This window comes from Leptodactylus fuscus, chromosome 9, assembly GCF_031893055.1.
Source record: "Leptodactylus fuscus isolate aLepFus1 chromosome 9, aLepFus1.hap2, whole genome shotgun sequence".
NCBI classification, from domain to species: Eukaryota; Metazoa; Chordata; class Amphibia; order Anura; family Leptodactylidae; genus Leptodactylus; species Leptodactylus fuscus.
The window spans coordinates 40,085,510-40,110,383 of NC_134273.1; the positions used below are offsets into that span (position 1 = coordinate 40,085,510).

At 40.1% G+C, this 24,874-nt stretch overlaps 1 protein-coding gene across 2 annotated transcripts in view; it reads left to right on the top strand.

Annotated features, from left to right (window-relative positions):
- Positions 1-24,874, top strand: part of CACNA1I (calcium voltage-gated channel subunit alpha1 I) — a 269,848-nt gene that overhangs the window by 47,594 nt on the left and 197,380 nt on the right. For both annotated transcript variants that reach the window (XM_075286787.1, XM_075286788.1), the window contains exon 3: positions 7,099-7,196. In XM_075286787.1, coding sequence (XP_075142888.1) covers positions 7,099-7,196 — 98 coding nt within the window. The remainder of the gene's footprint in view (positions 1-7,098; positions 7,197-24,874) is intronic.

Here is a 24,874-nt window from a genome sequence, read left to right on the forward strand (position 1 = left end):
CCAGGCATCGGGCCTGGGCAGAGCCGACTGCGCATGCCCGCATTAAAGAAAATGGCTGCTTACAGTCAAAGCGGCCATTTTCTTGTAGCACGGGCATGCGCAGTCGGCTCTGCCCAGGCCCGATGCCTGGCAGAGTGAATTCAAAGTCGGAAGACGCCACGGGGAAGCTGCGCAGAGAAGACTCCTAAAGGTAGGAGAAGAACCAACATTGATTGGCCGACTGTATAGCATTCGGCCAATCAACCCTGGTTCTGCATCGATTTTTTCCATTTGAATAGCGAGTAGTATTCGATCGAGTCCGAGTATTTCGAATACTGTAGTATTCAATCAAATACCTACTCGATCAAATACTACTCGCTCATCTCTATTAGTGATAGATTTATGCATGGTTAGGTGAAGATATCCAGGGGGATTCAATCTTTGTATTGTGTGTAGACCTTGAAAGTTTATACAACACCTGAAATACAGGGGGTAAATAATAGAGTTGATTAAAGGGTCTGTCGTGTTGCGTCAGCATTGGGGTGCATGAACAGTTTTCTAGGCATAATCTGCTTTACTGTATAAATATTGTTATCATTGATAGGAATTTTCTTCGGTTTTATGTGTGAAGCATATTGTACCAGCTTCCAGCCGACAAGGTAGTGTAGATGTCGGGGCCGCTGGGTTCAGTTTTGGATAAACATAGACTATGCTTGTCAGGCAAAGGATGAATATCAAAGTGACAATACTACAACCTGTCTACTGATTCATCAGTGAGTCACACCTACAGTCTCTCATGATTGCCGGTGCTAGAGGAAAAGCTGGCTGCAAGGCATTATGGACAAACCTGCCGAAACCACTGGCCAACATCATGTGATCCTTTCTTTTTCTGATCTGTCAAGCCTCATTCACAACTGTGTTTAGATTCCGTCTGGGGGAGTCCGCATGATGACTCCCCCGAACGGAATACCGAACGCAACTGCAAGCATTGTGTCAGTGAAAGCACACGGACCCCATAGACTATAATGGGGTTTGAGTGCTGGCCACCAGATCTCCGCAGGGATCATGCTGTTAGGAAAGTAATTCGTAATCATGCGGGCAGCGCACGGCCAGCACACGGACCCCATTATAGTCTATGGAGTCCATGTGCTTTTACTGCACACCACTTCCAATTGCGTTCGGTATTCCATTCAGGGGTTCCCTATGTGGACTCCTCGACGCAGATGTGAATGAAGGGTAAAATGGCAGCTATTATTTTGAGTGATTTTGAAAGGCAAAATCTAAAAAGTTTCAGATTCTCTGGAATCAGAAACTTTTTAGAAATTTATATCAAATTCAATTTTTGCCAAACTGATTCACTCATCTGTAGTTTTTGCCTCTAAATGGAATCTTACCACTACATGGGCAGTGATAATATGATGTGATTGAGCCCTCTATTTTTTGCCCCTTTAAGACTGACTATTATGAAATGACAATAGTAACGTATTATAGAAGTGAAAGAATACAGACATGGGAGAACAAAAGCCCATATAAAAATAGCAATACAAAAAATGAAATACATTATAAGAATCGAGCCAACACAATACCCCACGTGAGATAAAGAATCATATTGCCATTTTGTTAAGCTTTTCCCTAAAGACCCCTTGATTTTCCTGGCTGAACTTTTAATCCACATTTCAATACATTGAAATGTAGCGGAGACATGTGATAGACGCCTTCATAATAACCGCATTAAATTAGAGCTGCATTCTCCTTGTTTGGAAATGAATCCGACCATGGCAGCGCTCGGTCTAACCGCAGTTACTCCCTTTGTATATTTGTCCCTTGAAATGTGAGGAGGTTCGGCGGCTTTGCCTGACGCGGCAAATGGCAGGTTGCCCCTTATACGAAAAAGAACATTCATGTTTAAATTTACAGCTATTTAACTATTCCCATTGTGATACATTGAATGCCCAGCAGAAGCCATTCTTCAACCTCTGATTAACTGGCACCACCTGCTATTGTGGGCTTTTGGATTTATTCTTTGGTCACATCTTGCTAATTCGCAGCCCCAGCTCCTTCATTTCCTATTTTAGGAAATAACGCATTTTGTCGTAAAATGCAATGCATTATAGCAATAGCGTGACATAGTTGATAAGAAAATAAATTTTCCTGGCAAGGATTTTTCCGTTTAAAACAGTAATCCAATTGCTGGGCTAGTGCTATGGCTCCAATGGCTTAAATTCATTTGCAAGGGAACATGTGGGCAGCCGGCTTATCTATATTGATGTACTGCTCACTAATGAAGGGAAGTCATAGAGAATATGCTTACCGATGGCTACACCTGCAGCTCCATTCTCATAGTTTCCTCCATATCATGTAATTACTTTATGTCAGGCGTATACAATACCTTCCGTAATATGCGTACTCAGATTTTCTATATTTTGAAATAATTTTTCGCTGACATCTAACTTCTGTGAGACATACCTTGCGCTGTGATATATTGGCTCATATCCATCTAGGATATTTAATAGTGTAGTTGTGAGATTTATCTTAGCTCTTTCTACTACCTGGTATTCCAAAAAGTTCCAATTTTTCATGTCTATTTGCCCATAATAAGGTTTAGAATACAATGCAAGGATGACAAGTGGTAGAGTGAATGAGTTACTGTGTAAACCAGTCATTTCAGAGTACTGGAGTCTGCTGAGGATTAAGGAAGACGGCAAAAGCCACTCTAGTAATGGCACAGACCTATCTCCATTTGTTTTTGTTTTAAATCACTGTCTATAGGAACAGTGGCATAACTAGGAATGACATGCCCCCCCACCCCCACTGGCCCTGGGACCCTGACCAACTAACTGACACTCCCCACCCCATTCCTGCATACAGTATTATGCCCCTTAGGGGCCTCTGCACACAGTATTATGCCCCTTAGTGGTGCCTGCACACAGTATTATGCTCCATAGTGGCCCCTGCACACAGTATTATGCCCCATAGTGGCCCCTGGACACAGTATTATATCCCATAGTGGCCCCTGAACACAGTATTATACCCCATAGTGGCCCCTGCACACAGTATTATGCTCCATAGTGGCCCCTGGACACAGTATTATTCCCCATAGTGGCCCCTGGACACAGTATTATTCCCCAATGTCCTGGGCCCTGTTGTTACGCTCCTGTATAGGAGATATTTGTGTTTCTGTTTTGGGGATGGCCACAAAAAGGGAATTTGTGAGCACTTATGACCCCTCCACAAGTACATGAGCAGCTCATTTGCATATGTAATAACATTCATTTTCTCAGAAATTATATCCACAACGTCATTATTTGACCCCATAACAACATGAAAGTGATTTAAAAGAGATTTTGGTTGTGATTAGACTGCATGTAAAGCTTGCCACACTTACCACCAACAGCAATCTATTGGTGTTGGGATTGAAGCATGGAGTATATGTGTAATTTTTCTATTGACGCAAAGTCAGCCCAACACTCATAAGGTGACATAAATATTATGACTTTATATATACGTTAAAGGGATTTTCCCATCTAAGGGGTGTGAGAAGGTGACCGATATATCAGCCCCAGATTTATGACATATGTGTTGTCCAGGGTGGATCTGGAGTAGGCCTCAGACCAGGTATAGATCCTTGGCTCATTACTGGGCCAGAAAAGGGTTGCAGCTCTTGCATTACAGAGCAGTTCCATGAGGTGAAAGAAGGTGTATGGTTCTGTCCTGTAACCCTGTGTCCGGTGAAACAACATTGCACCTGTTTTGTTTGTGTGGCTGGAAGTAAGCCACATGTATAGTTAGGTTATCAGTTTTGTTTAGTTAGTTGCTCAGACGAGCAGGTTTTTACTTTGTTTTTGTCTGAAGTTAAGGCAGTGTTTTGTTTTGCTCATTTTGTGCCTGAAGTCAAGGTTTATTTATTTTCCTGTTTTTTCTAAATAAACCAGTTTGCTGCATATTTTGTGTCCCTGTCTTGACTATTTGGATCCGCAGCACTGGTTCGACCAGGGTAACTTCCCCACAGGGGTTTAAATGCTTTCCTGTCTCTTCTCCTCTTCTTGGTTTTAGTGACAATTTTATGGGTGGACTTAGGCCATGTGATTTACATATTAGACCCGCAGCATGTTCCTGAGATGAACATGGTGCTTGAACTAAACGGCACAGTTATCTCTAGATTTACATACAGAGCGAATAGAGGCACTGCTCAAGTATACTGTTCTATCCTTATTAGGGCTCAGCAGTTAAGTGCATTTTGTAAAGATAGCACACAGCCCCATTAGTTGTAAATCACAGTGCAGAGAAAAGAATAGAGGTAGCTAGAAACGTGGACTGAGAAACTCACAAGCCCAGCCACTGCTTCTAGGTAGCAGAGGTGGTCTGAAACCTACAACAAGCTATAAACACAGGGCAAAATAGATAAAGCAATGTGTTGGCTAAACAATTTAGCTAGCATAAGCTATGATTTTAAATATGATCCTGGAGATGGGAATACCTGTTTAACAAGATGACTTATCATCATGAATCAATATTTGCCATGTTTATAGCCCCATGGAGGTCACTTCCAGAGATGAATAATTCTGCAGATATGTTTATTAACAATAACCATTACTCTTAGTTTACAAGATCATAAATCCTTTCTCGTAAGAAACAAAAAACATTTCATAAAAAAAATCTATAAAAAACATTTCTATGTCATTGCAAGCCAATTGTCATTGTTAGGTGGTGTAAATAATCATTATACTATGCTAAAAGGAATACTAAAAATTCTGATGTTCCTTTTTTGGATTGCTATGGGCTTTTGTCTGTTATATAAATAACGTTGCATCAAAAATGCTGAAACGTTAGATTTATCTTGACTACTGTTGTGGAGAAAAGTGGCCATTTATTAGAAAAGAGAACAACTATCGTAACCAATTTGTCCAATTATATGTCTGTATACTTCGCCCCAGACAAATAAAATAACACTTGAATACAAAAAGAACAATTTCTATGGGCCTAGAAACAGTTTCGAACATTCTGAAATAAAGGTGTATTTTATTTTTTAGAGAACACATAAAGTGAACATTCTAAATGAACGGGTGTCTCACAAAGTACAGAACAAGCTATTCTCGAAAGGTTATAGATTCAGAAAAATACTTTCAAGCCTCACGTTGCGATAACACATTGTTTTTCCTGTTGCAGAAACGCAGAAGAAAAAAACTCTGCATTTTACAGTGCCTTTAAAGTGAACGGGATTCTGGCTAATCCCATTCACTCTTTGTGGAAAAAAAAAATGCTGTGTTAGGCTATGACCCCACGTTGCAGAAACGCAGCATTTTTGTTGTAGATTTTAATACGTTTTTTTAAGCCAAAGCCAAGAATGACTACAAAAGGAATGAGAACTATATAGGAAGTTCTTACACTTCTGCCTTCTGATCAATCCACTCCTGGCTTTGGCTCAAAAAACTACAGCAAAATCTGCAACAAAAAAAGCTGCATTTCCACAACTTGAGGCCTTAGCTGGAACTGCCGCGCTAAAGCGCTGCGGGAACAACCGCAGCGTGAACGCATTGCGGTTCTTCCCGCAGTGCTTTGAACAGATAGTTCACAGATTTTTCCTTTGCGGACTTTCTGTTACAATTATATCTATTGGGAAGCCGCCGGCATTTCCGTAGATATAATTGACATGCTACGATTTTCAAAACCGCGACGGTTTTGCAAATTGCAGCGTGTCCGTGCTGCAATTTTCTCCGCAAATTGGGCATGGAATTCGCATCCACCTTGCAAGTACTGTAAAACACAGCAATTTTTACGAAATCGCGGCGCCCCAGCCTTAAAGCAGAATGTTAATTTTAGCTGCAGAAACCTGTTTTCCCTGTAGATTTAACAGAGGAAAAACCTAGCAAAAAGAGGTATGAAAAAACGCTGCAGAAAAAAATGCAAATGAGTTCCTGCTGCATTTTTTCTGCAGTGTTTTTAGCTGTGTTCTGCATCGTTGTTCCTTAGCCTCAATCTACATTGCAGAAATTTTTTATAATTTTTTTAAAATTATGTTTATGCAGACAGAAAACATTAAAAGCTCTGGTCTCTCTTGATGTCCCTGCCCTGACCTGCTTTGATCTCCACCTTTCTCCACTCTTTACTGCTGACAGACTCACCAGTTTTTTTTATGTATTTATTAAAACCATATATTTATACTCTATTTCTATTTTTTGATTGTAGATTTCCTCTACATGATTATGGGGACTGCCATCTTGCTTGAGTTTCTCCTCTGCTCTGCTAATAACATTTAGTGATATGCTTTATCTCACTATAATGACCATAGCCAATAATAGACTGGACTCGGCTCAATGAGGTCTATGTGAGACTTTTCTAGAATTTTCTGTGCAGAGAGGAGGAGAAAATAAGCTTTGACATCATCTGTTGTCGGTATTGAACAACTCCCATCCCATGTATGAGATCGTGATAGCACTGGGCAGTACTGTCAGTGACCGACTGCTCCACCCCAAGTATGAGAAGGAGCTATCGGAAGTCCTTCTTCCCAACTGTGGTCAGGCTGTATAATCAACATCTGGCTAAGGATCACTCTGCACAGAGAACTAAATGATCCTGAAGTCTTTCTTTTCTTCTTAGTTGCTATGACTCCTAGTACCTATTTTCTATCTACTATGAGCTTGTATTTGTTCTTTCTTGTAATATATTACTGTATTTCTATGTTGCTGTAAAACACTGAATTTCCCCATGGTGGGACTGTTAAAGGGTTATCTTATCTTATTTTATCTTATTGGATGTGATGACAGTCAGTGAAGTGACTGCAAAAAAAAAAAAAAAAACCCTACAGAACTGTTAACTGTGTCTGCAACTCCTTGTCACTTATATGGAAACAGCATAGTGCCATAATTCGACGACTTATAACTGGCTCAACCAGGTGGGAAAGGGTGAGAGGACCCCTGTTTTAGAAAGAGTAGTGCCTGTCACATTTGTGGTATATTCTTTGGATATGTTATAAATATATGACAGATATATATATGATAAATATATGAAAATATTGGAATAACTTTTGTTACTGTTTCTCTTCTTAGTAACACCGCTAATAATTGTGGTTATTTTGGAATACCCATATTTATCTCCATGTATACTTTCTGTTACTTGCAGGATGGTGGAGTACTCCTTGGATCTCCAGAATATTAACTTATCTGCTATTCGTACTGTGCGTGTCCTTAGACCTCTGAAGGCCATCAACAGAGTACCCAGTAAGTGTCCTTTTCTGCGCTAGGTATGGTATCATGTGCCTCTTCAGTTGCTTCTTAAATTCACTTCCCAACATAGTCTACCTCTTATTGAAAGATGCTGGGAATTGTGGTTTAACAACTGGAAAGTCATAAGCTTCTTTAGCTTGTTCTTCTCAGATATCTCTGATCTTTTCATTTGTTCTGGTTGTGGGTGAGAGGTTGGTGGAATATGGGGATGTGTTATCTGTGTTTGGAACCTCCTTTAGCTCTATGTCTGTATATTTACTTATTATTCATTATTATAATATTGGAGCTTCACTTAAAGGATCTCTTTTTCACATTCCTTTGGAACAATAATTTATGCTATGTGTATTGACTAGGCTGTTCAGACTAAGAGCTAAGGGAATCCACTACATGTTCCGCCCCTCTATCTGTATTATTGTACTGTCTGTCTGTCCATACTGTACTTCTTCTCTCAGGGGCAATTCCGCCTTTAGCTCTCCATCCCATCGCCTGTCTTTCTCCGGCCAATCAGCGGCTTGCCTTTGTTACTAAGCCCTGCCCATTCCATGCGTCCTCGTCCAATTGTGTCACGTAAGTGCTTGATTCTTTTATGTATCTTAATGTTTTTCTTGGCTGGTTGTTTTCACTGCTTCCAAACATTGTGCCCTCCATTTTATTTTTTATTTTTTTGGTTTATAAAAAAATATAACAAAACCTAAAACTGTAAGTTCTATGACGTGACGGCAAAATGTTATAAAGGACCAAATATTCTGTGTGCGTTCTGAAGTCAATGGTATTACGACAACATACATTCATAAAAACAGTAATCTGATAAAGTGAGACCATCAAATAGAAACATGTTACATTAGGTCATCATAGCTAAAGATTCTTATTTGTAGGGTTGAAAAACACAAGACATTTGGTGGTTCTTGGATAGGTGCAAATATGTCTTCTTGCTACTGGTATTTGTAGGAAGTAAAAGGTGGCAAAACACACTAGATAGAAGTAGCTGGATGACCGAACAACTGCGGAAGAACAATAGTCTGGGGAATGGCTTACACACTACTGCAGCCATACATGTGTTATTCTAGAGTACTCATTACAGTCCTTCAATTAGACCATGCTGTAAATTATTGAAGGCACTGGACAAAGAACTCTGCATCATACTATTAAATTACAAAAGTGTATATTTAATGTTCAGCGCCATAACAGTACATTGCTTTCATTCCGGAGGAGCGGCCCTTGTGGCATGACTTCCCATTCTCGGCTGTATCACAAAATCAGACCCGGGATCAGCTGCCTGAGTCAGAAAATGCTCCAACTCCAGTGACGTAAGCCCTTCAGATGCCGTGATCAATAGCAATAACAGCATTTAATGGTAAGGGGACAAGATCGCCTCCTTCTAGTCCTTGGATTTCACACAATGAGATTTTGGGGTCCAAGGGATTTCCATGACTACCAGGACGACAACCAGGATGCCAATCAGTGGCTTGCTGGTTGCCTTTCCCTATTGCACATAGGGATACTATGTGCAATGGGAAAATACCAGGTTCAAGTCCATTTATGGGACAGGAAACAAACACAAAAATAAGTTTAAAAAGTATAAAAATAAATAAATACTAATTTATTTTTTTTAAACACTTTAGCAATTCAAAAATGCATAATTTAAGCAAAAATAGAATTAACAAACACATCAGGTATCCCCAGATAGTAATTTGCACTTACCTTCCACTTGGAGAATTGGAACTATAACCTACCGGGGCCAGATTTAAAAAGGAAAACACCAAAATGGAAAAAGAGAGAGAATGAAATGATGTCGGGCATGTTGTAATGTGTACCTGGTGACAGATCCTATTTAAGGTTCTGGGTGCTCCCTATTAAAACCTATCGGATGAGGTCACCACCAAGGTCTGTGATTGGGCCTCAGTGGTCACATGATGTTTGCATTAATGTGTCAAGATGTTGGCATGCACCATGTGACCACCAGTAGAGGACTCTGAGGGAATGCTGGATGCAGTGAGGATGCCCAGGAGTGGTGAGGGAAGATGAGCATAACATTGTTTTTGCATCTACATCTTCTAGGCCTTCACTTATTAGGACTCTCATGACATTTTCATTTCTAAAATTAATTTTTATTACAATACATATAATGTGCAATATAAAACTGCTCCGTGGCTACTGGAAAGAATTCCTGATAATGTAAAGCAGGCAGCAGCGAGATGTTGGAAAGGTTTTCCATTTCTGATTTAGTCAGGCCAGGATACAAAAGTTCAATTAACTTGCAGAGTTCCCCGATCACTTGCAATGCTGTAGAGGCTTTTATACCTTGGGCTGAATCGTTCCAGGCTTAATGCAGTCTATTACCGAGGTATTAGAGGCGCTCTCATCACACTGAAGATAGTACTCCAGTCACTAGAGAATGATCAGCACACAATGGAGCTCTAATGAGACCTGCACATGTCTCCTGGCTCGTGATTACATCCTATGTGACACTGCCCCAAACTGTTACAACCTGAGAGAATGATTGTTTAGACCCTCCAGTGAATAAAATATTAGAAAGACAAAGCCTTATCCCAGAAGATTAGGAACTCTACAGCCGCCATTAGAAAGGTTTTGGCATGGCATGCTCTGATTTAACCTACAATTTAGCCTTGTTTTGTGTCTATTCCCTTTACATTAAACCTGCTGATCTTATCTAAGACCGTCAGCTTTGTTGTTTCACAGCCACGTAGAATAATAGCATAGTCTACTATACTGAACAATGTTAATCTAACCTTTCCTATTAAAGAAGACGTCCCATCAGAAAAACTCCTGTCCATATAACAATATCAGGACTCGAGCTGTGTGCCTGGGGAAATGGCTGCCATTCTGAAATGATGGTCTGTCTTAACCACTTCATGACTGTACCGTTTAGCCTGGTTTATAAGCGGACACATTTTTGTATTGTTTTGTTGGTATGTGTGGTTTTGAAAGCTAACTATAGACCATCCATTTTGAAAAGGAGGATGTAATGTACAACCCCCTTTAATGTACAACCGCAATTCCAAAAATGTGGGGATGGTGTATAAAATATAAAGAAAACAAAACTGCAATAATTTGGGTATCTTCGACAACCATATTTTATTCACAATACAACAGAGAATATATATTTAGAAGGTGAAGGTTAGACACTTTTCCATTTCATTAGAAAAAATAGCTCAGCAGTCCTGGGTTTTGTTTCATAATCTTCCAAATGTTTTCTATTTGTGAAGGGTCTGGACAGCAGGCAGGCCGGTTTAGCACCTGGATTTTTCTTCTTTGAAGCTATGCTGTTGGATGGATGCAGTATTTGGTATAACATAGTCTTGCTGAAATACGCAATACCTTCCCTGAAAGAGACATTGTCTGTATGGGAGCTTATGTTGTTAGTGCCTTTCAAGACGTGTAAGCTGCCTCTGCCATAGGCACTAATAATAACATTATGGACCCTTTCCTCTTGAGTCCACAGGATATGGCGTCTGTAGGATTTAAAAATTGTAAGAAAAAAGAAAGATTTAAAGCAGTAGCTCACCTATGATGCAATCTTCAGGGTGCATGGCTGTGTTGTCCCGGACTCCAAGGGTAGACAGTAAGTCAAATAGCAGAAAAAATGTTCCAGTCCGCACTCCTGAGATTTTCTTAAAAATTAACTTTTAATTTTCCATGTATAAAATGGGTAAATACAATACAAAAATAAATGTGACAGTGAAGAACACAAAAGTGTGTTTTAAAAACCCATAATGAAGGTCCGGCTGACGCATTTCTGGGTATGCTTTACCCCTTAGTCATAGCCTCCTAAGCTATGACTAAGGGGTAAAGCATACCCAGAAACGCGTCAGCCGGACCTTCATTATGGGTTTTTAAAACGCACTTTTGTGTTCTTCACTGTCACGTTTATTTTTGTATTGCATTTACCCATTTTTTACATGGAAAATTAAAAGTTAATTTTTAAGAAAATCTCAGGAGTGCGGACTGGAACATTTTTTCTGGGTTTTAAAAATAATTTCAATTTTTGATTCTGTATACAGAACAGTTTTCCATTTTAATTGAACTTTGTTCCAGAGGAACATGGTCTCTGGATTGTGTTGATAGAGAACTCCTTTTTGCCTGATACAGCTTTAACTTGCATTTATGGATTGCACAGTTCACAGACAATGATTTCTGGAAGTATTCCTGAGACCATGCAGTGATTTTCATTACTGATTCTTCCCTGTTTTTAATACAGTACTGCTTGACAACCAATCATCCAATATTGACTCTCAGCCTTGTTCCTTGTGCTCATGGATTTATCCAGATTTACAGAATCTTCTGATGATATTATGTACTGTAGATTAAGGGATAGTCAACGTTTTTGCCATTTTACATTGAAGAAACATTTTTCAACAATTGTTCAACAATTTGTAGATGCATGAGATTCTGCCTCTCTCACGTTCTAATTTTATACACAGTCATGTGACCTGAAAGTTGACTGTTTTTTTTATTACTGTCATTTACTTTTCCAGCCTATTCTTAAGCCTGCCTTTTTTAAATGAAATAGAGAAATGTTCTGGGGATATTATCACTCCCTAAGGAGAGAACACCTTCTCAGGCATATGGAGTCTTACAAAAATCCACTTTAGCTCCACTGGGGGGGATTATGGGAAAAATATGCAAATCTGTTTCCCAAGATATAAATAGGAAAACAGTGCCTCTGTTTGCTGCCCTCTAGGGGTTGCTCCCTTGAACATCATGCCCAACTTCCCAACAAGCCTTTACTGCTATGATGCGGGATTTTGCCAAGTCAGTATCCCAGGTATCCCAGTTGTGGATAGCGCTGTTTCGATATGTTTGGATTTCTTCAGCACAGCATGTTTTCTTATTTACATCTTTGCATATTTTTCCCATAGAGATGTGTCTAAGTTTCACCTTCTAATATATTATACTATTACTGTATATATACTATTGTTATATATTCTATTCTGAATAAAATATAGGTATAAGAAATGTCCAAATCATTGGATTCTTGTTTTCTTAACATTCTACAACATGACCTTTTTTTTGAATTGGGCTTGTAACAAGGATTTTTTTTTTTTTTTTAATTTAGAACCAGGCTGTAGATCATGAGCCTTTCTCAAGCCAATATCATTAAGACACATGAGACAAGCAGAATTTCTCCAGATCACATCCTATTATAAATGCTGGATAAAAGTCTTATTCTATGTTGGCAATATACTCTAACTCTATACTGATCCATGTGGTTAATTTGCTCTTCCGCCTGTTTTGACTGTTATGTGCTGTCATACGTAAAGGTTACATTTGCAGTAAAAGAGGTTGATCAACACCGTTCCCGACACAGGATGTAATATCCTAGTTCCCGTAATATAATCAATTGCTCTGTGAACGTGCGTGCTGGGCCTGAACTTTCTATATATAGGACATCAGTCGGTGAACATCGGGAATCTTAATTGTCCCTTGCACAGCATAATGGACTATATTAACACAAGCATCCGCACAGCTAAAAATTTGTCAGACATTGCAAGGTACAGTAGATTGTCTACGTTTCAGTCAATTAACAATGAGGAAGGGAACTGGTTTGGAATTAGATGCTTGAGCTTTGGTTGCTGCAGTCCATTGCTAATATTTTGTACGAATTTTAAGAAGTCTTCACCCACAGCTATAACATTTGCAATTTCCAGTATTACTTTGCAAATGCATTTTAGAAATAACCATGGAAGAAGAAGATGGATAGCTCTCAGATTTTTGCCTACCTGGAATATTCTACGACCTTTGCATATTCATAGACTTCCTGCACTGTGTTACAGCCTCTAGAAGTGGTTTTCTTTCATGTGGACATGACCTTTGCTTGACACAAATCATTTAAACATTCAGACACACCAGAGACGTCTGTGTTTTATTCAATGTGCTTTGTATACTTTGTCTATCTTCCGTCGACTATTGCTTCTGAAAGAGCAGCAAGATGATAAAAATTGTGTCATCCATTTGATTTCCCTCTATAATCTTTCATGATTGACACTGAGAAATGCAGCAGGTCTGAGACATTGTTTCAATCCGTATTCTGCCTCCATTGACATCATAGAGATACAGAAATTTCAAAAGATTATACAAAAAAATGAAGCTTTCAGAGATAGGGATGAAAATGATACTTTCAAGGTGAGATTCAGGAATACACTTACACAATACATAATGCTATTCGGGACTACACTCTAGTGACGTTAGCTCATCCGGTCATCTTCTGAATGGGAAGTGAATTATGGTGTTATGGGCACCAAAGATAAACATTTAAAGGGATTCTATCTTTGAAATGCTATTTTTTTCTCCTAACACATAGGAGAAAGAAAGAAAGAAAGGCTATTCTTCTCCTACCTTTAGATGTCGTCTCCGCGTTGATGTTTGGTAGAAATCCTGGTTTTCTTCTGTATACAAATTAGTTCTCTCGCAACACTGGGGCGGTCCCTAGTGCTCAAACAGCACTGGGGGCATCCTCAATGCTGCAAGAGAAATCTCCAGCACAGCCTCTATCTTTGCCTGGAACGGCCTTTCCGGCCCTTCCAGCTTCAAACTTCTAGGCATGCTCAGTCGGCTCTGCCGTCGGGCAGAGCCCACTGCGAATTTCCGAAGTAATTTTCCTGTGGCCGCCTACACAGTAAACTGGTATAAGCAGTCATTTTCTTGTGGCTGCTTTCACAGTAAGTTGGCTTAAGCAGCCTCAAAAAAATGGCTACGGGCATGTGCAGTCGGCTCTGCCCCAGGCCCGACACCAGAGCCGACTGTGCATGCCTAGTAGTTTTAAGATTTCTCTCACAGCATTGGGGACGCCCCCAGTGCTGTTTGAGTGCTGGGGACCGCCCCCAGTGCTGTGAGAGAGCTCATTTGCACCAGGAAGAGAAGACATCTAAAGGTAGGAGAAGAATAGCCTTTCTTAATGCTATTCCTACATGTTAGGGACAAAAAATAGCATTTTACTAATATAATCCCTTTAAGCAGTGATATCCATTGTAGGTGTATTATACTAATGATGAAGTGAAGGAACCTCCAGAAACACATTAGGGGAATTCATTATTAGGCTTAAGCCACTTTTGTAGTGTAAAATAGTTGTAAATTTGAGATTTGTTTCCATTTGTGACTATGATAACTGCAAGTGGTGTTTTTGCAACAACATCATTACCTCTGGGGCACAAAATGGATGAGGTCACCACCCACGCTATATACTTTATCATTTAAAGACAAAAGTGGTGTGAAAGACAGCAAAATCTATGTCAGCAAGAGGACGGCATAAATCTACACCCCGGCATAAGGGCACTGGCAGCACATGCCTAATTCATGATTGCACCCCATCACTGCAGTGCATCAAGAGCGGCATATAATACGTCAGTCTTGATGAATCTATCCTATTTAGAAAACCCGAGAAATGTATGAAGAAATATTTTCTGTGCCTCAACTATGCCCTAGCCCTTCCTCCACACTCCAAGACAACTGGCTCGAACAGCAGAAGAGCAAAAAAATCAATACACCCCACCCTTTCATTAAGCCTCTAAAGGATAATGCGGCAAGTAAACAATAAATTAACCCATTTGTTTCCCGAAGGATTTCTACAAGAGAGTTTGCCTCAGAAATCTACAGAAAATGCTGCGGAGTGACATACAATGAAGTAATATTTATTTAGGTTTAATTTTATGAAGGGGTGTAAGTATGGTACTCCTTTAATGCCCCCTCCATAGTAAATAGCCTCTTTAGGGCACCCACTGTAGCTTAGTTTCCACAGATCCCTCTAGTCTGTGCTGTCTTTGGCTTGGAGAAGCAGTTGTGATGATGTCATTGTTTCCTGCTCTAAGCTGGGAGATGAGTGATGGCTGAGAAAATGGTACAGCAGGGAGCTGATAGCTTCCTGCTTCCCCATTTGCATTCAACTCCATTTGCTTCCTGAGGATGTACAGTACCACCGGCAACAGTGAGGCAGTAGTGTGCCCAAGGCTGAAGTTGCAAGGGGGAATTTCTAACCATGAAATCACATCCTTGCCTATACCCCCACTTTTATGATTAATTTCTAGGTTTAGTGGTCCTTTAACACACTAACTGATCAGACAATATTTTTTGATGAATTTGCAAACTGAACATGAAATTTATTTTAGCATATACAGAAGCATTTCAGTGTTGTGGTATAGCGGTCGGAAATGCTAACGTAGTTATTTTACATGTGTTATTTTTGCAGTGTTACAGGTCTTACAGTTGCGCCCAATTTTCTCTTGTCCATTATCTGATTACATTACATTCTCACGCCTAGTGGTTTGCTGTAATATTCGGAGCACCGTGCTCCCAACAATCCACTATTAAATCTACTACACTCGGCTGGGTCACGGCCTTCCAGCGCCATTGCTCTCACTATGTACGTGTACGCTCGCCTCTCTATTTCTCATACTTCTATGAAATAATTTTAGCTTCAATTAAATAGCAAGGTTTTATGCTTTTAAGAAATCTGTGAACTCAACCCTGACCATGTGCAGTGAGTTTTCTCTTCCATATCTTGTCTTGTATATATTTAATTAGCACAAGGTAAAGGTATCTAGCGTTGTATTGCTTACGTGCGGTTCCTTACTAACATTAGAAGCTCTTCAATGGTCGATGAAGCAGTTTAGTCACTAGGATGAATCACCTTGAAGCATATTGTTTCTGCTAATATAGTGCAGCCTTCTTGAGAATTGATGGCTTCTTTTACATCAGCTCACACTTTGCATGGTCTTTTTCCTGCTTATCATGAATATATATGTTGTGTCTACCCTTGGCTATCTGTGTTCTCCTGCTCCCAAAACATCATTTTTAAAACCTATTAGGGTAATTCTGTCAAGTCGAAAATATCTCTCCGAAACCATTTATTGTGCAGCTTAAAATATGGAAAAAAATATACTTTTGTGGCCACAGACTGATGAAGCAATACAGAGATTCATGGATATTAATATCAGCAGACAAGTGCACTGGGGGCGGGGCTTAAATAGCCAAACAAGTGTGATGCAGGAAGAGACTGGATTATCATTTGTAGCTAAAGGGGCATCACTGAACTGTGATTCTAGAGAATAACTGAAGCAATTGCAGCTGTCTGTAGGTAAAGCTGGCAAGATAGAATTCAATATCTGATTTGCATAACCTTTAAACATAATATACGTAAAAATATGATTTTCTCTGCCTTGCTTCATTAGCTTTTGGTCACAAAGATATGTTTCTGCTCCTATTAAAAGCTATAACACAGCAGTATTATTAGTTTGGAAGCCATTTTGGACATGAAAGACTCACTTTAAAGAAATTGGACCATTGCAGATAGTTATGATGTATCCACAGGACACGCATTAAAGGGGTTCATTTTCTATGGGACTAGCAGAGCTTGATGTCTCGAGCAGTCCTATAGAGAATGAACGTGGCAGCAACACACATACAGGATGTGCAGCTCTGGCAGGGAAAATGGAGTGTCATTTTATAACTCGATGGCAGTCCTTGTGGTAAGAGCCCTATCCATCAGCAAGTTATTAGCCATTTAGTGGACAGGTAATACTTGGTAAGGTAGTCTAAACCCTTAAAGGAATTGGATTTGATATTTTTTTCGTAAGGCAGTGCTACTCTTGTCTACTGGCTGCTGTGTCGCAGCGTAACCCACATAAAGTCCCGTTCCCATAGTAGACACTTATCACCTGTCCACAGAAGCAACCATGACAAGGAGGGCTCCAAAGCTCCTCAAAGGGCTCCACATCATCTTTCATTGGGGAAAGTCTGGACACTTCTGTGTATTTTAGATAATTGGATGGTCCCACCAAAAATTGAGAAATTCTAGAATAATTCCTATAATGTGAATTGGCACTAAGTGTTGAACTTGAATGTGTGTGTTTTCTTTTTCAACCAGAATAACCACCATGGATGTTTCAGGGTTGAAAATGAACAAGCAACATTTAAAAGGGTTGTCCTGTTTTGGACACTTATCCCCACAGGACAGGAGATAAGTGTCTGATCCGAACTGCCTACAGCCCCATACAAGTGAATGGAGTGCTTGACACACAAGTGCACTAGAGCTCCATTCAGGAGGAGGTGCCTGGTCCTCCTGATCACTGGGATCTCCAGGGATCAGACACTTATTCCCTGGCCTGTGGTTAGGAAATAAATGTACATAATGGCACAATCCCTTTAATGAGAAACACTTAGGACAGACACATGTCACAGACACATACTTTAGGTTCTCCTTACTTTTACAACCCAGTGCTAATAAAAACCTATTTCAGGTACACACCATAAAAAATTAATTGGAATATCTTCATAATATATGGCAATAAGATATATGTATTCAATAATTACACCGATGGAAACAAAGTACAAAAATGGTTCCTGGGATTTTTCTAATGTGAACAACCTCCAGTGGGACAAGGACTGTAAGAGGACCTGTAAGAGGTGTGGTGCTGGGTTCACACCAGCGTTCAGCACTCCATATTAGGTTTCCGTCCTCTGCTGGCAGAAGATGGAAACCTGTCATGCCGAGTCCGGCCGTGAGAGTTCTCCGTGGCGAAACCGTTTTTTTTAAACCGGAAACAGAGTACTGCATGTCCGACTCTGTGTCCGGTTAGAAAAAAACGGTTTAGCCGCAGAGAGCATAAAATGCTCACCGGCGCTCACGGCCGGATACTTTTCAAACTCATTCAAATGAATGGGTTTGAAAGATGCCGGCAGGTTTCCGTCACCTACCCTGTTTTGTGCAGGAAATGGAAACCTGCAGAACGGAGTCCTGGGCGCAGATTTGAACGAGCCCTGAGATCTGTTGGTGCTATAATTTATGACAGTAATTGTTTTCGGATAACACCTTCTAACACAACTGACTAAACAATACTACTCTCATTCCAATACCAAGATTAAGCTCTTAATACATTTAGATCCATCACTAGGCCGTACAAGTAACTCCGACAAACTCTGATATCCTTCTGTAAACACTGGTGGGTGCTCATCAAAGCATTATTCCCTCTTAGTTTTTGATCTAAGTGTTTGCTGGAAATCCCTGAGGGGAAGATCAGAGAGAACCATTTCAAAGAGTTTGTACTTCCTCTAAACTTGTTACCATTAGAAAAAGAGGCCAAGTTTACTCTTCCGAAAATAAACAGGAAAAAAAGGATAAACCTGACACAGCTTGGGACGCTGCAGGAGGTTTGTCAACATGAGTGAATACTCTTGCTGTCAGACGCTAATGAAAAGTGCTTGTGGCAACGGCATTGCAAGGAGCTGACTGATAGGATATCTTTATAATTCATGTCAGATTCCCTCAGCTGATGCTCTTTTTGTTCCTTCCTTTGGTCAATTAGAATCACAAGGTAAACACTTTAAAGCATACGTCAACAGATATCTTGTCTGTCATACCAACCTATTTGCCCATCTTCTACATTATTACGCAATTTGGAACAAGATAAACTGGTTCTATGTGCATTGAAGTAGGTTAGGATTATGGTTATAGGTGGTCGAGGATGTTGCAATTGGGTTTGACAGTATCCACCTATTTCTTTTAATGAAGTAGGGATACCTAGTTGTAAGAAATATATCAAAACCAGGGATAGAAATTATACATGGATCAATTCCATATACAGTCCTATGAAAAAGTTTGGGCACCCCTATTAATCTTAATCATTTTTTGTTCTAAATATTTTGGTGTTTGCAACAGCCATTTCAGTTTGATATATCTAATAACTGATGGACACAGTAATATTTCAGGATTGAAATGAGGTTTATTGTACTAACAGAAAATGTGCAATATGCATTAAACCAAAATTTGACTGGTGCAAAAGTATGGGCACCCTTATCATTTTATTGATTTGAATTCCCCTAACTACTTTTTACTGACTTACTGAAGCACAAAATTGGTTTTGTAACCTCAGTGAGCTTTGAACTTCATAGCCAGATGTATCCAATCATAAGAAAAGGTATTTAAGGTGGCCAATTGCAAGTTGATCTCCTATTTGAATCTCCTCTGAAGAGTGGCATCATGGGCTACTCAAAACAACTCTCAAATGATCTGAAAACAAAGATTGTTCAACATAGTTGTTCAGGGGAAGGATACAAAAAGTTGTCTCAGAGATTTAACCTGTCAGTTTCCACTGTGAGGAACATAGTAAGGAAATGGAAGACCACAGGGACAGTTCTTGTTAAGCCCAGAAGTGGCAGGCCAAGAAAAATATCAGAAAGGCAGAGAAGAAGAATGGTGAGAACAGTCAAGGACAATCCACAGACCACCTCCAAAGAGCTGCAGCATCATCTTGCTGCAGATGGTGTCACTGTGCATCGGTCAACTATACAGCGCACTTTGCACAAATAGAAGCTGTATGGGAGAGTGATGAGAAAGAAGCCGTTTCTGCACGTACGCCACAAATAGAGTTGCCTGAGGTATGAAAAAGCACATTTGGACAAGGCAGCTTCATTTTGGAAACAAAAATTGAGTTGTTTGGTTATAAAAAAAAAGGCGTTATGCATGGCGTCCAAAAAGAAACAGCATTCCAAGAAAAACACATGCTACCCACTGTAAAATTTGGTGGAGGTTCCATCATGCTTTGGGGCTGTGTGGCCAATGCCGGCATTGGGAATCTTGTTAAAGTTGAGAGTCGCATGGATTCCACTCAGTATCAGCAGATTCTTGAGAATAATGTTCAAGAATCAGTGACGAAGTTGAAGTTACGCCGGGGATGGATATTTCAGCAAGACAATGATCCAAAACACCGCTCCAAATCCTCAGGCATTCATGCAGAGGAACAATTACAATGTTCTGGAATGGCCATCCCAGTCCCCAGACCTGAATATCATTGAACATCTGTGGGATGATTTGAAGCGGGCTGTCCATGCTCGGCGACCATCTAACTTAACTGAACTTGAATTGTTTGTCCAAAATACCTTTATCCAGGATCCAGGAACTGATTAAAAGCTACAGGAAGCGACTAGAGGCTGTTATCTTTGCAAAAGGAGGATCTACTAAATATTAATGTCACTTTTCTGTTGAGGTGCCCATACTTTTGCACCGGTCAAATTTTGGTTTAATGCATATTGCACATTTTCTGTTAGTACAATAAACCTCATTTCAATCCTGAAATATTACTGTGTCCATCAGTTATTAGATATATCAAACTGAAATGGCTGTTATAAACACCAAAATATTTAGAACTAAAAATGATTAAGATTAATAGGGGTGCCCAAACTTTTTCATAGGACTGTACGTATACCACCAGAAAATACTTGCTTCATTATAAGCATCATTAGGCACAATTTTTTTGCGCTGCTTATACCAACACATACTATACTTCATACTTATACCATATATACTTCATTCCCCAATCAATAATGGGGCAGAATTTCAGGAGAATACAACAGCGGGTGCTATCAAAATAAAAAGGGTATACAAGGTCCAAGCACCACTAAATAGATGTCCTTATTAATATGAAGACATGTAAGGTTTTTTTTTAATGTAGATTGTGAGCCCCACATAGAGCTCACAGTGTACATTTTTCCCTATCAGTATGTTTTTGGAAAATGGGATGGAAATCCATGCAAACACGGAGAGAACATTCAAACTCCTTGCAGATAGTTTTTTTGCCCTTGATGGGATTTGAACACCAGGGCTCCAGTTCTGCAAGGCTGCAGTGCTAACCACTGAGCCACCGTGTGATCCCTATGAAGGCGTGTAAGTTGTTTGAAGTCCAAGTAAAGATGTTGGGGTAGTCTGAAATAAAAGTGTCGGGGTGTTGGAGTAAATCTTCAAACATTCCTTCAGTATACAGAATGCTCCAGTAACGCTAATAGAGGATTTGGACTTGCTCCTATAGTACATGCAACAGAAATGGAAAGATATTTTGATATTTCTTTCTAGTTATCCAGTGTATGTATTAAGATAAAAATGTTAAACATATATCTGATATATGGCTTCAAAATGTTTTTGGATGATGATGGAGGCATAACTAGAGATAAGAGCTAAGTCAGAGACACCAATCTGTAGACAGCATGGTTTCAGAGTTTTTACTCCTCCTTATTACCGGTAAAGATTCTGGTTGGCTGAACCTGACGCCTTAGATGAAGGTCTTGAAAGGTGCTGGTCTCCTTGTAAGATGGCAGGACCCTAGCTGGGGTATGGAGTCTCACAGGCAGGTAAGCAAAATAGCTCTTCTCCAGAAGAAAAAACTTGTCTCTAGTGCCACATGTTGGTACAGTACTGTAGCTATGCTGTAAGTTAATATCTGACCCATCAATGAACCTTGAAACATCATATTCACTAGTCGTGTTTCAAGGCTATTTGATGGGTTGCACATTGATTCTCCTGGAGAAGAGAAAAGTTGCAGATGTTTTCCCAGGAAGCATTGCCTGTAAGACTCCCTACAGTAACTGGATCTCCAAAAGAGAAAAAAGTTCTTTCCAAAAACTAGGATGATGCTGAAAAGTAATTCTTACATGTATAAAAAGAAAAGTAATTTAAAAAAAAAAGTTAATTGCCTACTTTTACCACAATAGTTGGAGTGTATATGACTGACAAGAAAAAAAATTTTTACTTTAATTTTTTAACATCCTAGTTCACAAGGGGGTTCCACGTGTGCACATTCTGTCGCAGCTGCCGCAACGGGATGCCGGTGCAGTGCAGCGGCATCTCACTGCGGCTTTCCACTCTCGATTAGGCCCAAATTAATGAGCCTAGTCTGGGAGGGGCTGTTGCGAGGCGGACACCGCGGTTGAATCAGCTGCGGAATCCGCTTTAAGAAAGGGCAGCTTGCTACTTTTTTCCATGAGCGGGAACAAACTGCTAGCGGAAAAGAGAAAGCTAGCAGTCTGCATAGACCTCTATTGTGAGGGGGCGGATTTTGAGGCAGATTCCGCGTCAAAATCCACCCCCTTTTGCCCTGTGTGAACTAACCCTTACACTTCATATGATAAATTCATTATTCCATAAAAAATGACAAGGGAGCAGATTTACTAATTCCATCTTCTAGTTACATACAGTAGTAAAATAGTAGATGAGGTTGGATGAAGAAACAGGTCTATCAAGTCCATCCTATACCCTACAGTGTTTATCCAGAGGAGTAAAAACCTTATGAGGTTTATGCCAATTGTCCCATGTAAAGGGAAAATATTTTTCCTTATTCCAAATCCAGCCATCAGTATTAGAGATACTGGTAGCTTTGATTCGATTTGGTAGCTTCACTGAATTTTCCAATATGATTCAATCCAAATTAATTTGCGGGAAATCATGTTAAAAAACAGCTTTTCCCTGGCTGCAGAGAGCCTGTATAGGGGTGTAGAACACTTTGACTTGCAGTGGTTTTTAGTGATGTTCCACTAAGGGACCTGAACCAGTGATGCACTGATCACTGATTCAGCACTATAGACTGCAATACACATGTATTGCAATGCAGTCTATAGATGCATAGGCTGACTTTCTCACTTGTGGGCAAGATCAGCCAGGTACTGGGGCTACTAGCAGCCTGGGGTCACTGCCTAGACCCTGGACTTCAGAATATGCAGATCAGCACCCATATTAGGGTAAGGGAATGGGGGAAGGGGACATGTAACATGGCAGATCACCTTTAATGCCACGGTCATGTTTGACCACTGCATCCAAGGGGTTAAAACCCATGAATGAGCACAGTATTAGCTGTCAGTTACAGTTAACACAAGCTCCGAATGCCATGGGTGGTCATGAAGAAGTTAAAGGGCTGTGACATCACAGGGCTGGCTGCTGATTAACTGCTTTGACTGTGGGTGATCTCGCGTTCCCACTTTTCCTTGCCCCATGTCTTAACGTACAGCAGCCATTTTTAGAAAAAAATGGGATTCATTACCATGAAGCATGAGGAAATCTGGATTCAAAGTAAATCGAATATTGCCAGAAATTCTGATCAAATTCCACTTCAGCAGCTTCGATTCGCTCATCTCTAATCAGTTTTGTAACCTGGATTAACTTGTCATCTCCAAAAGTCTAATATCCATAGCCTGTATTATTTGCCTTCCAAGTATGCTGCTCAGATCCCTCTAGAATTTGTTCAGTGAATCCACCCACCATCACAACATCCTGTGGTAGTGAGTTCTATAGGCTGTTCTACTTTTCCTTTGAACCAGTTTTGATAAATCTCCACCATGTATTCCATATAAACTAGTTCATGTTTTGTATCTCAACTTTCTGTGCTGGGCACTCTTAGCTTCACAGAGATGGACCTAAGCCATGACATAATATAAACTGTAAAAAACAAACAAAACTCACATTTTGTGCCCCATGGTACTAGCCGCATACGGACACCGGCAGTCAGCTTTAAAAACCCATTAAAATGAATTGGTTTTAAAGCTGACCGCTGGCAAGCCATCCCCTGTCCAGTTTCCCCAGGGTTTATGACAGAATCCCTGGGGCGGACAGTGGTGGTAGTGTGAACTCAGCCTTAGAGTTCATTTCACGGATAGTGGGAATAGGCTTTCATTGACCAGATTTTGCAGGGTGGCCACTTTCATCAAAAATATTTTGGTACTACACCTCTTAGGGTAAGTGTTTTGGATCGGAACCAAGTAGCCATGACTGAAAGCCGGTGCACTGCATCAGCATGCAGCTGCACACTGTGCTCTGGATTAGGCCCAATGAATGGGCCTGGTCGGGAGGAGGGAGTGTCTTCAGGCTGAATCACAAGGCGACTCAGCCTGAAGAATGAACACCTCGCTTCTTTTTTCCGGGAGTCAGAAGAAACGGTTCCCGGAAAAAAGTCCTGAGCGGCTCCCATTAATTTCAATGGGAGCCATATTTTTGGTCAAGGTTTTGAGGCCGTATCCGCCTGACTAAAAAACTCCATGTGAACTTACCCTTATACTTTTATTTCTGACATTACAGACTTTTTAATTCAAATTTTTCTCAAGTTAATCCGGTACTACAAGCGGTCGTCATATGTGTCAGAAAAGACTGCAAGGAACTTAGAAAGCAGATGGCGTCAGGTGTCTGTCTTTTTAATGGTAATGTCTTCTTAAATGTTTTCAGCGTTGCTGACATTTTTGCCCTTTTTTTTCTTGCCCTTTACTTTCATTAAGTGTAACCAGTATGGATTGTTGCACATAACATAAACTAAGCATGTATCTTTCAAAATGTCAGAAATTGTCATATACCGTGGAGATAACCAGAATGAACACTTTCAAAATGCACACATACAGGTGTTAGAAATGATTTATGGGAACAGGTTTGAGATCAACAGTGGACTAAAGAATTTTTGATGACTTCTGCTTGAAATTTGCCATATGGTGAAAAAAATGTTATGGAGAAAACATTTAGTTTAGTTAGTACTGTTAGGCCAGTTACACACTGGTTAAACCAATATGGAAAATACAGAGCATATATCAGCTACATTTCCCGTACTTAATCCTATTCTATCATGCTAGGAATCCCTGCCACCTTGTGAGACAGTAATCCAGCAGAGATGTAGGGATTCCAAGCAATATATATAATAGTCTGGGAAATATAATTAAAATACGAGCCATATTCTCCAAAGTATAACTGCACATGTACAACTGACTCACAGCAATAGTAGACAAAAGCTGGCCATATACCTTCACTAATTTTTGACTCCTTTGGCCAAGTGCCATATTCCTTCAGACTATCTCACCATTACACATACATATTATGGGGATAACGTCTATCCTTAGGGAGAGACCACCTTTTCAGG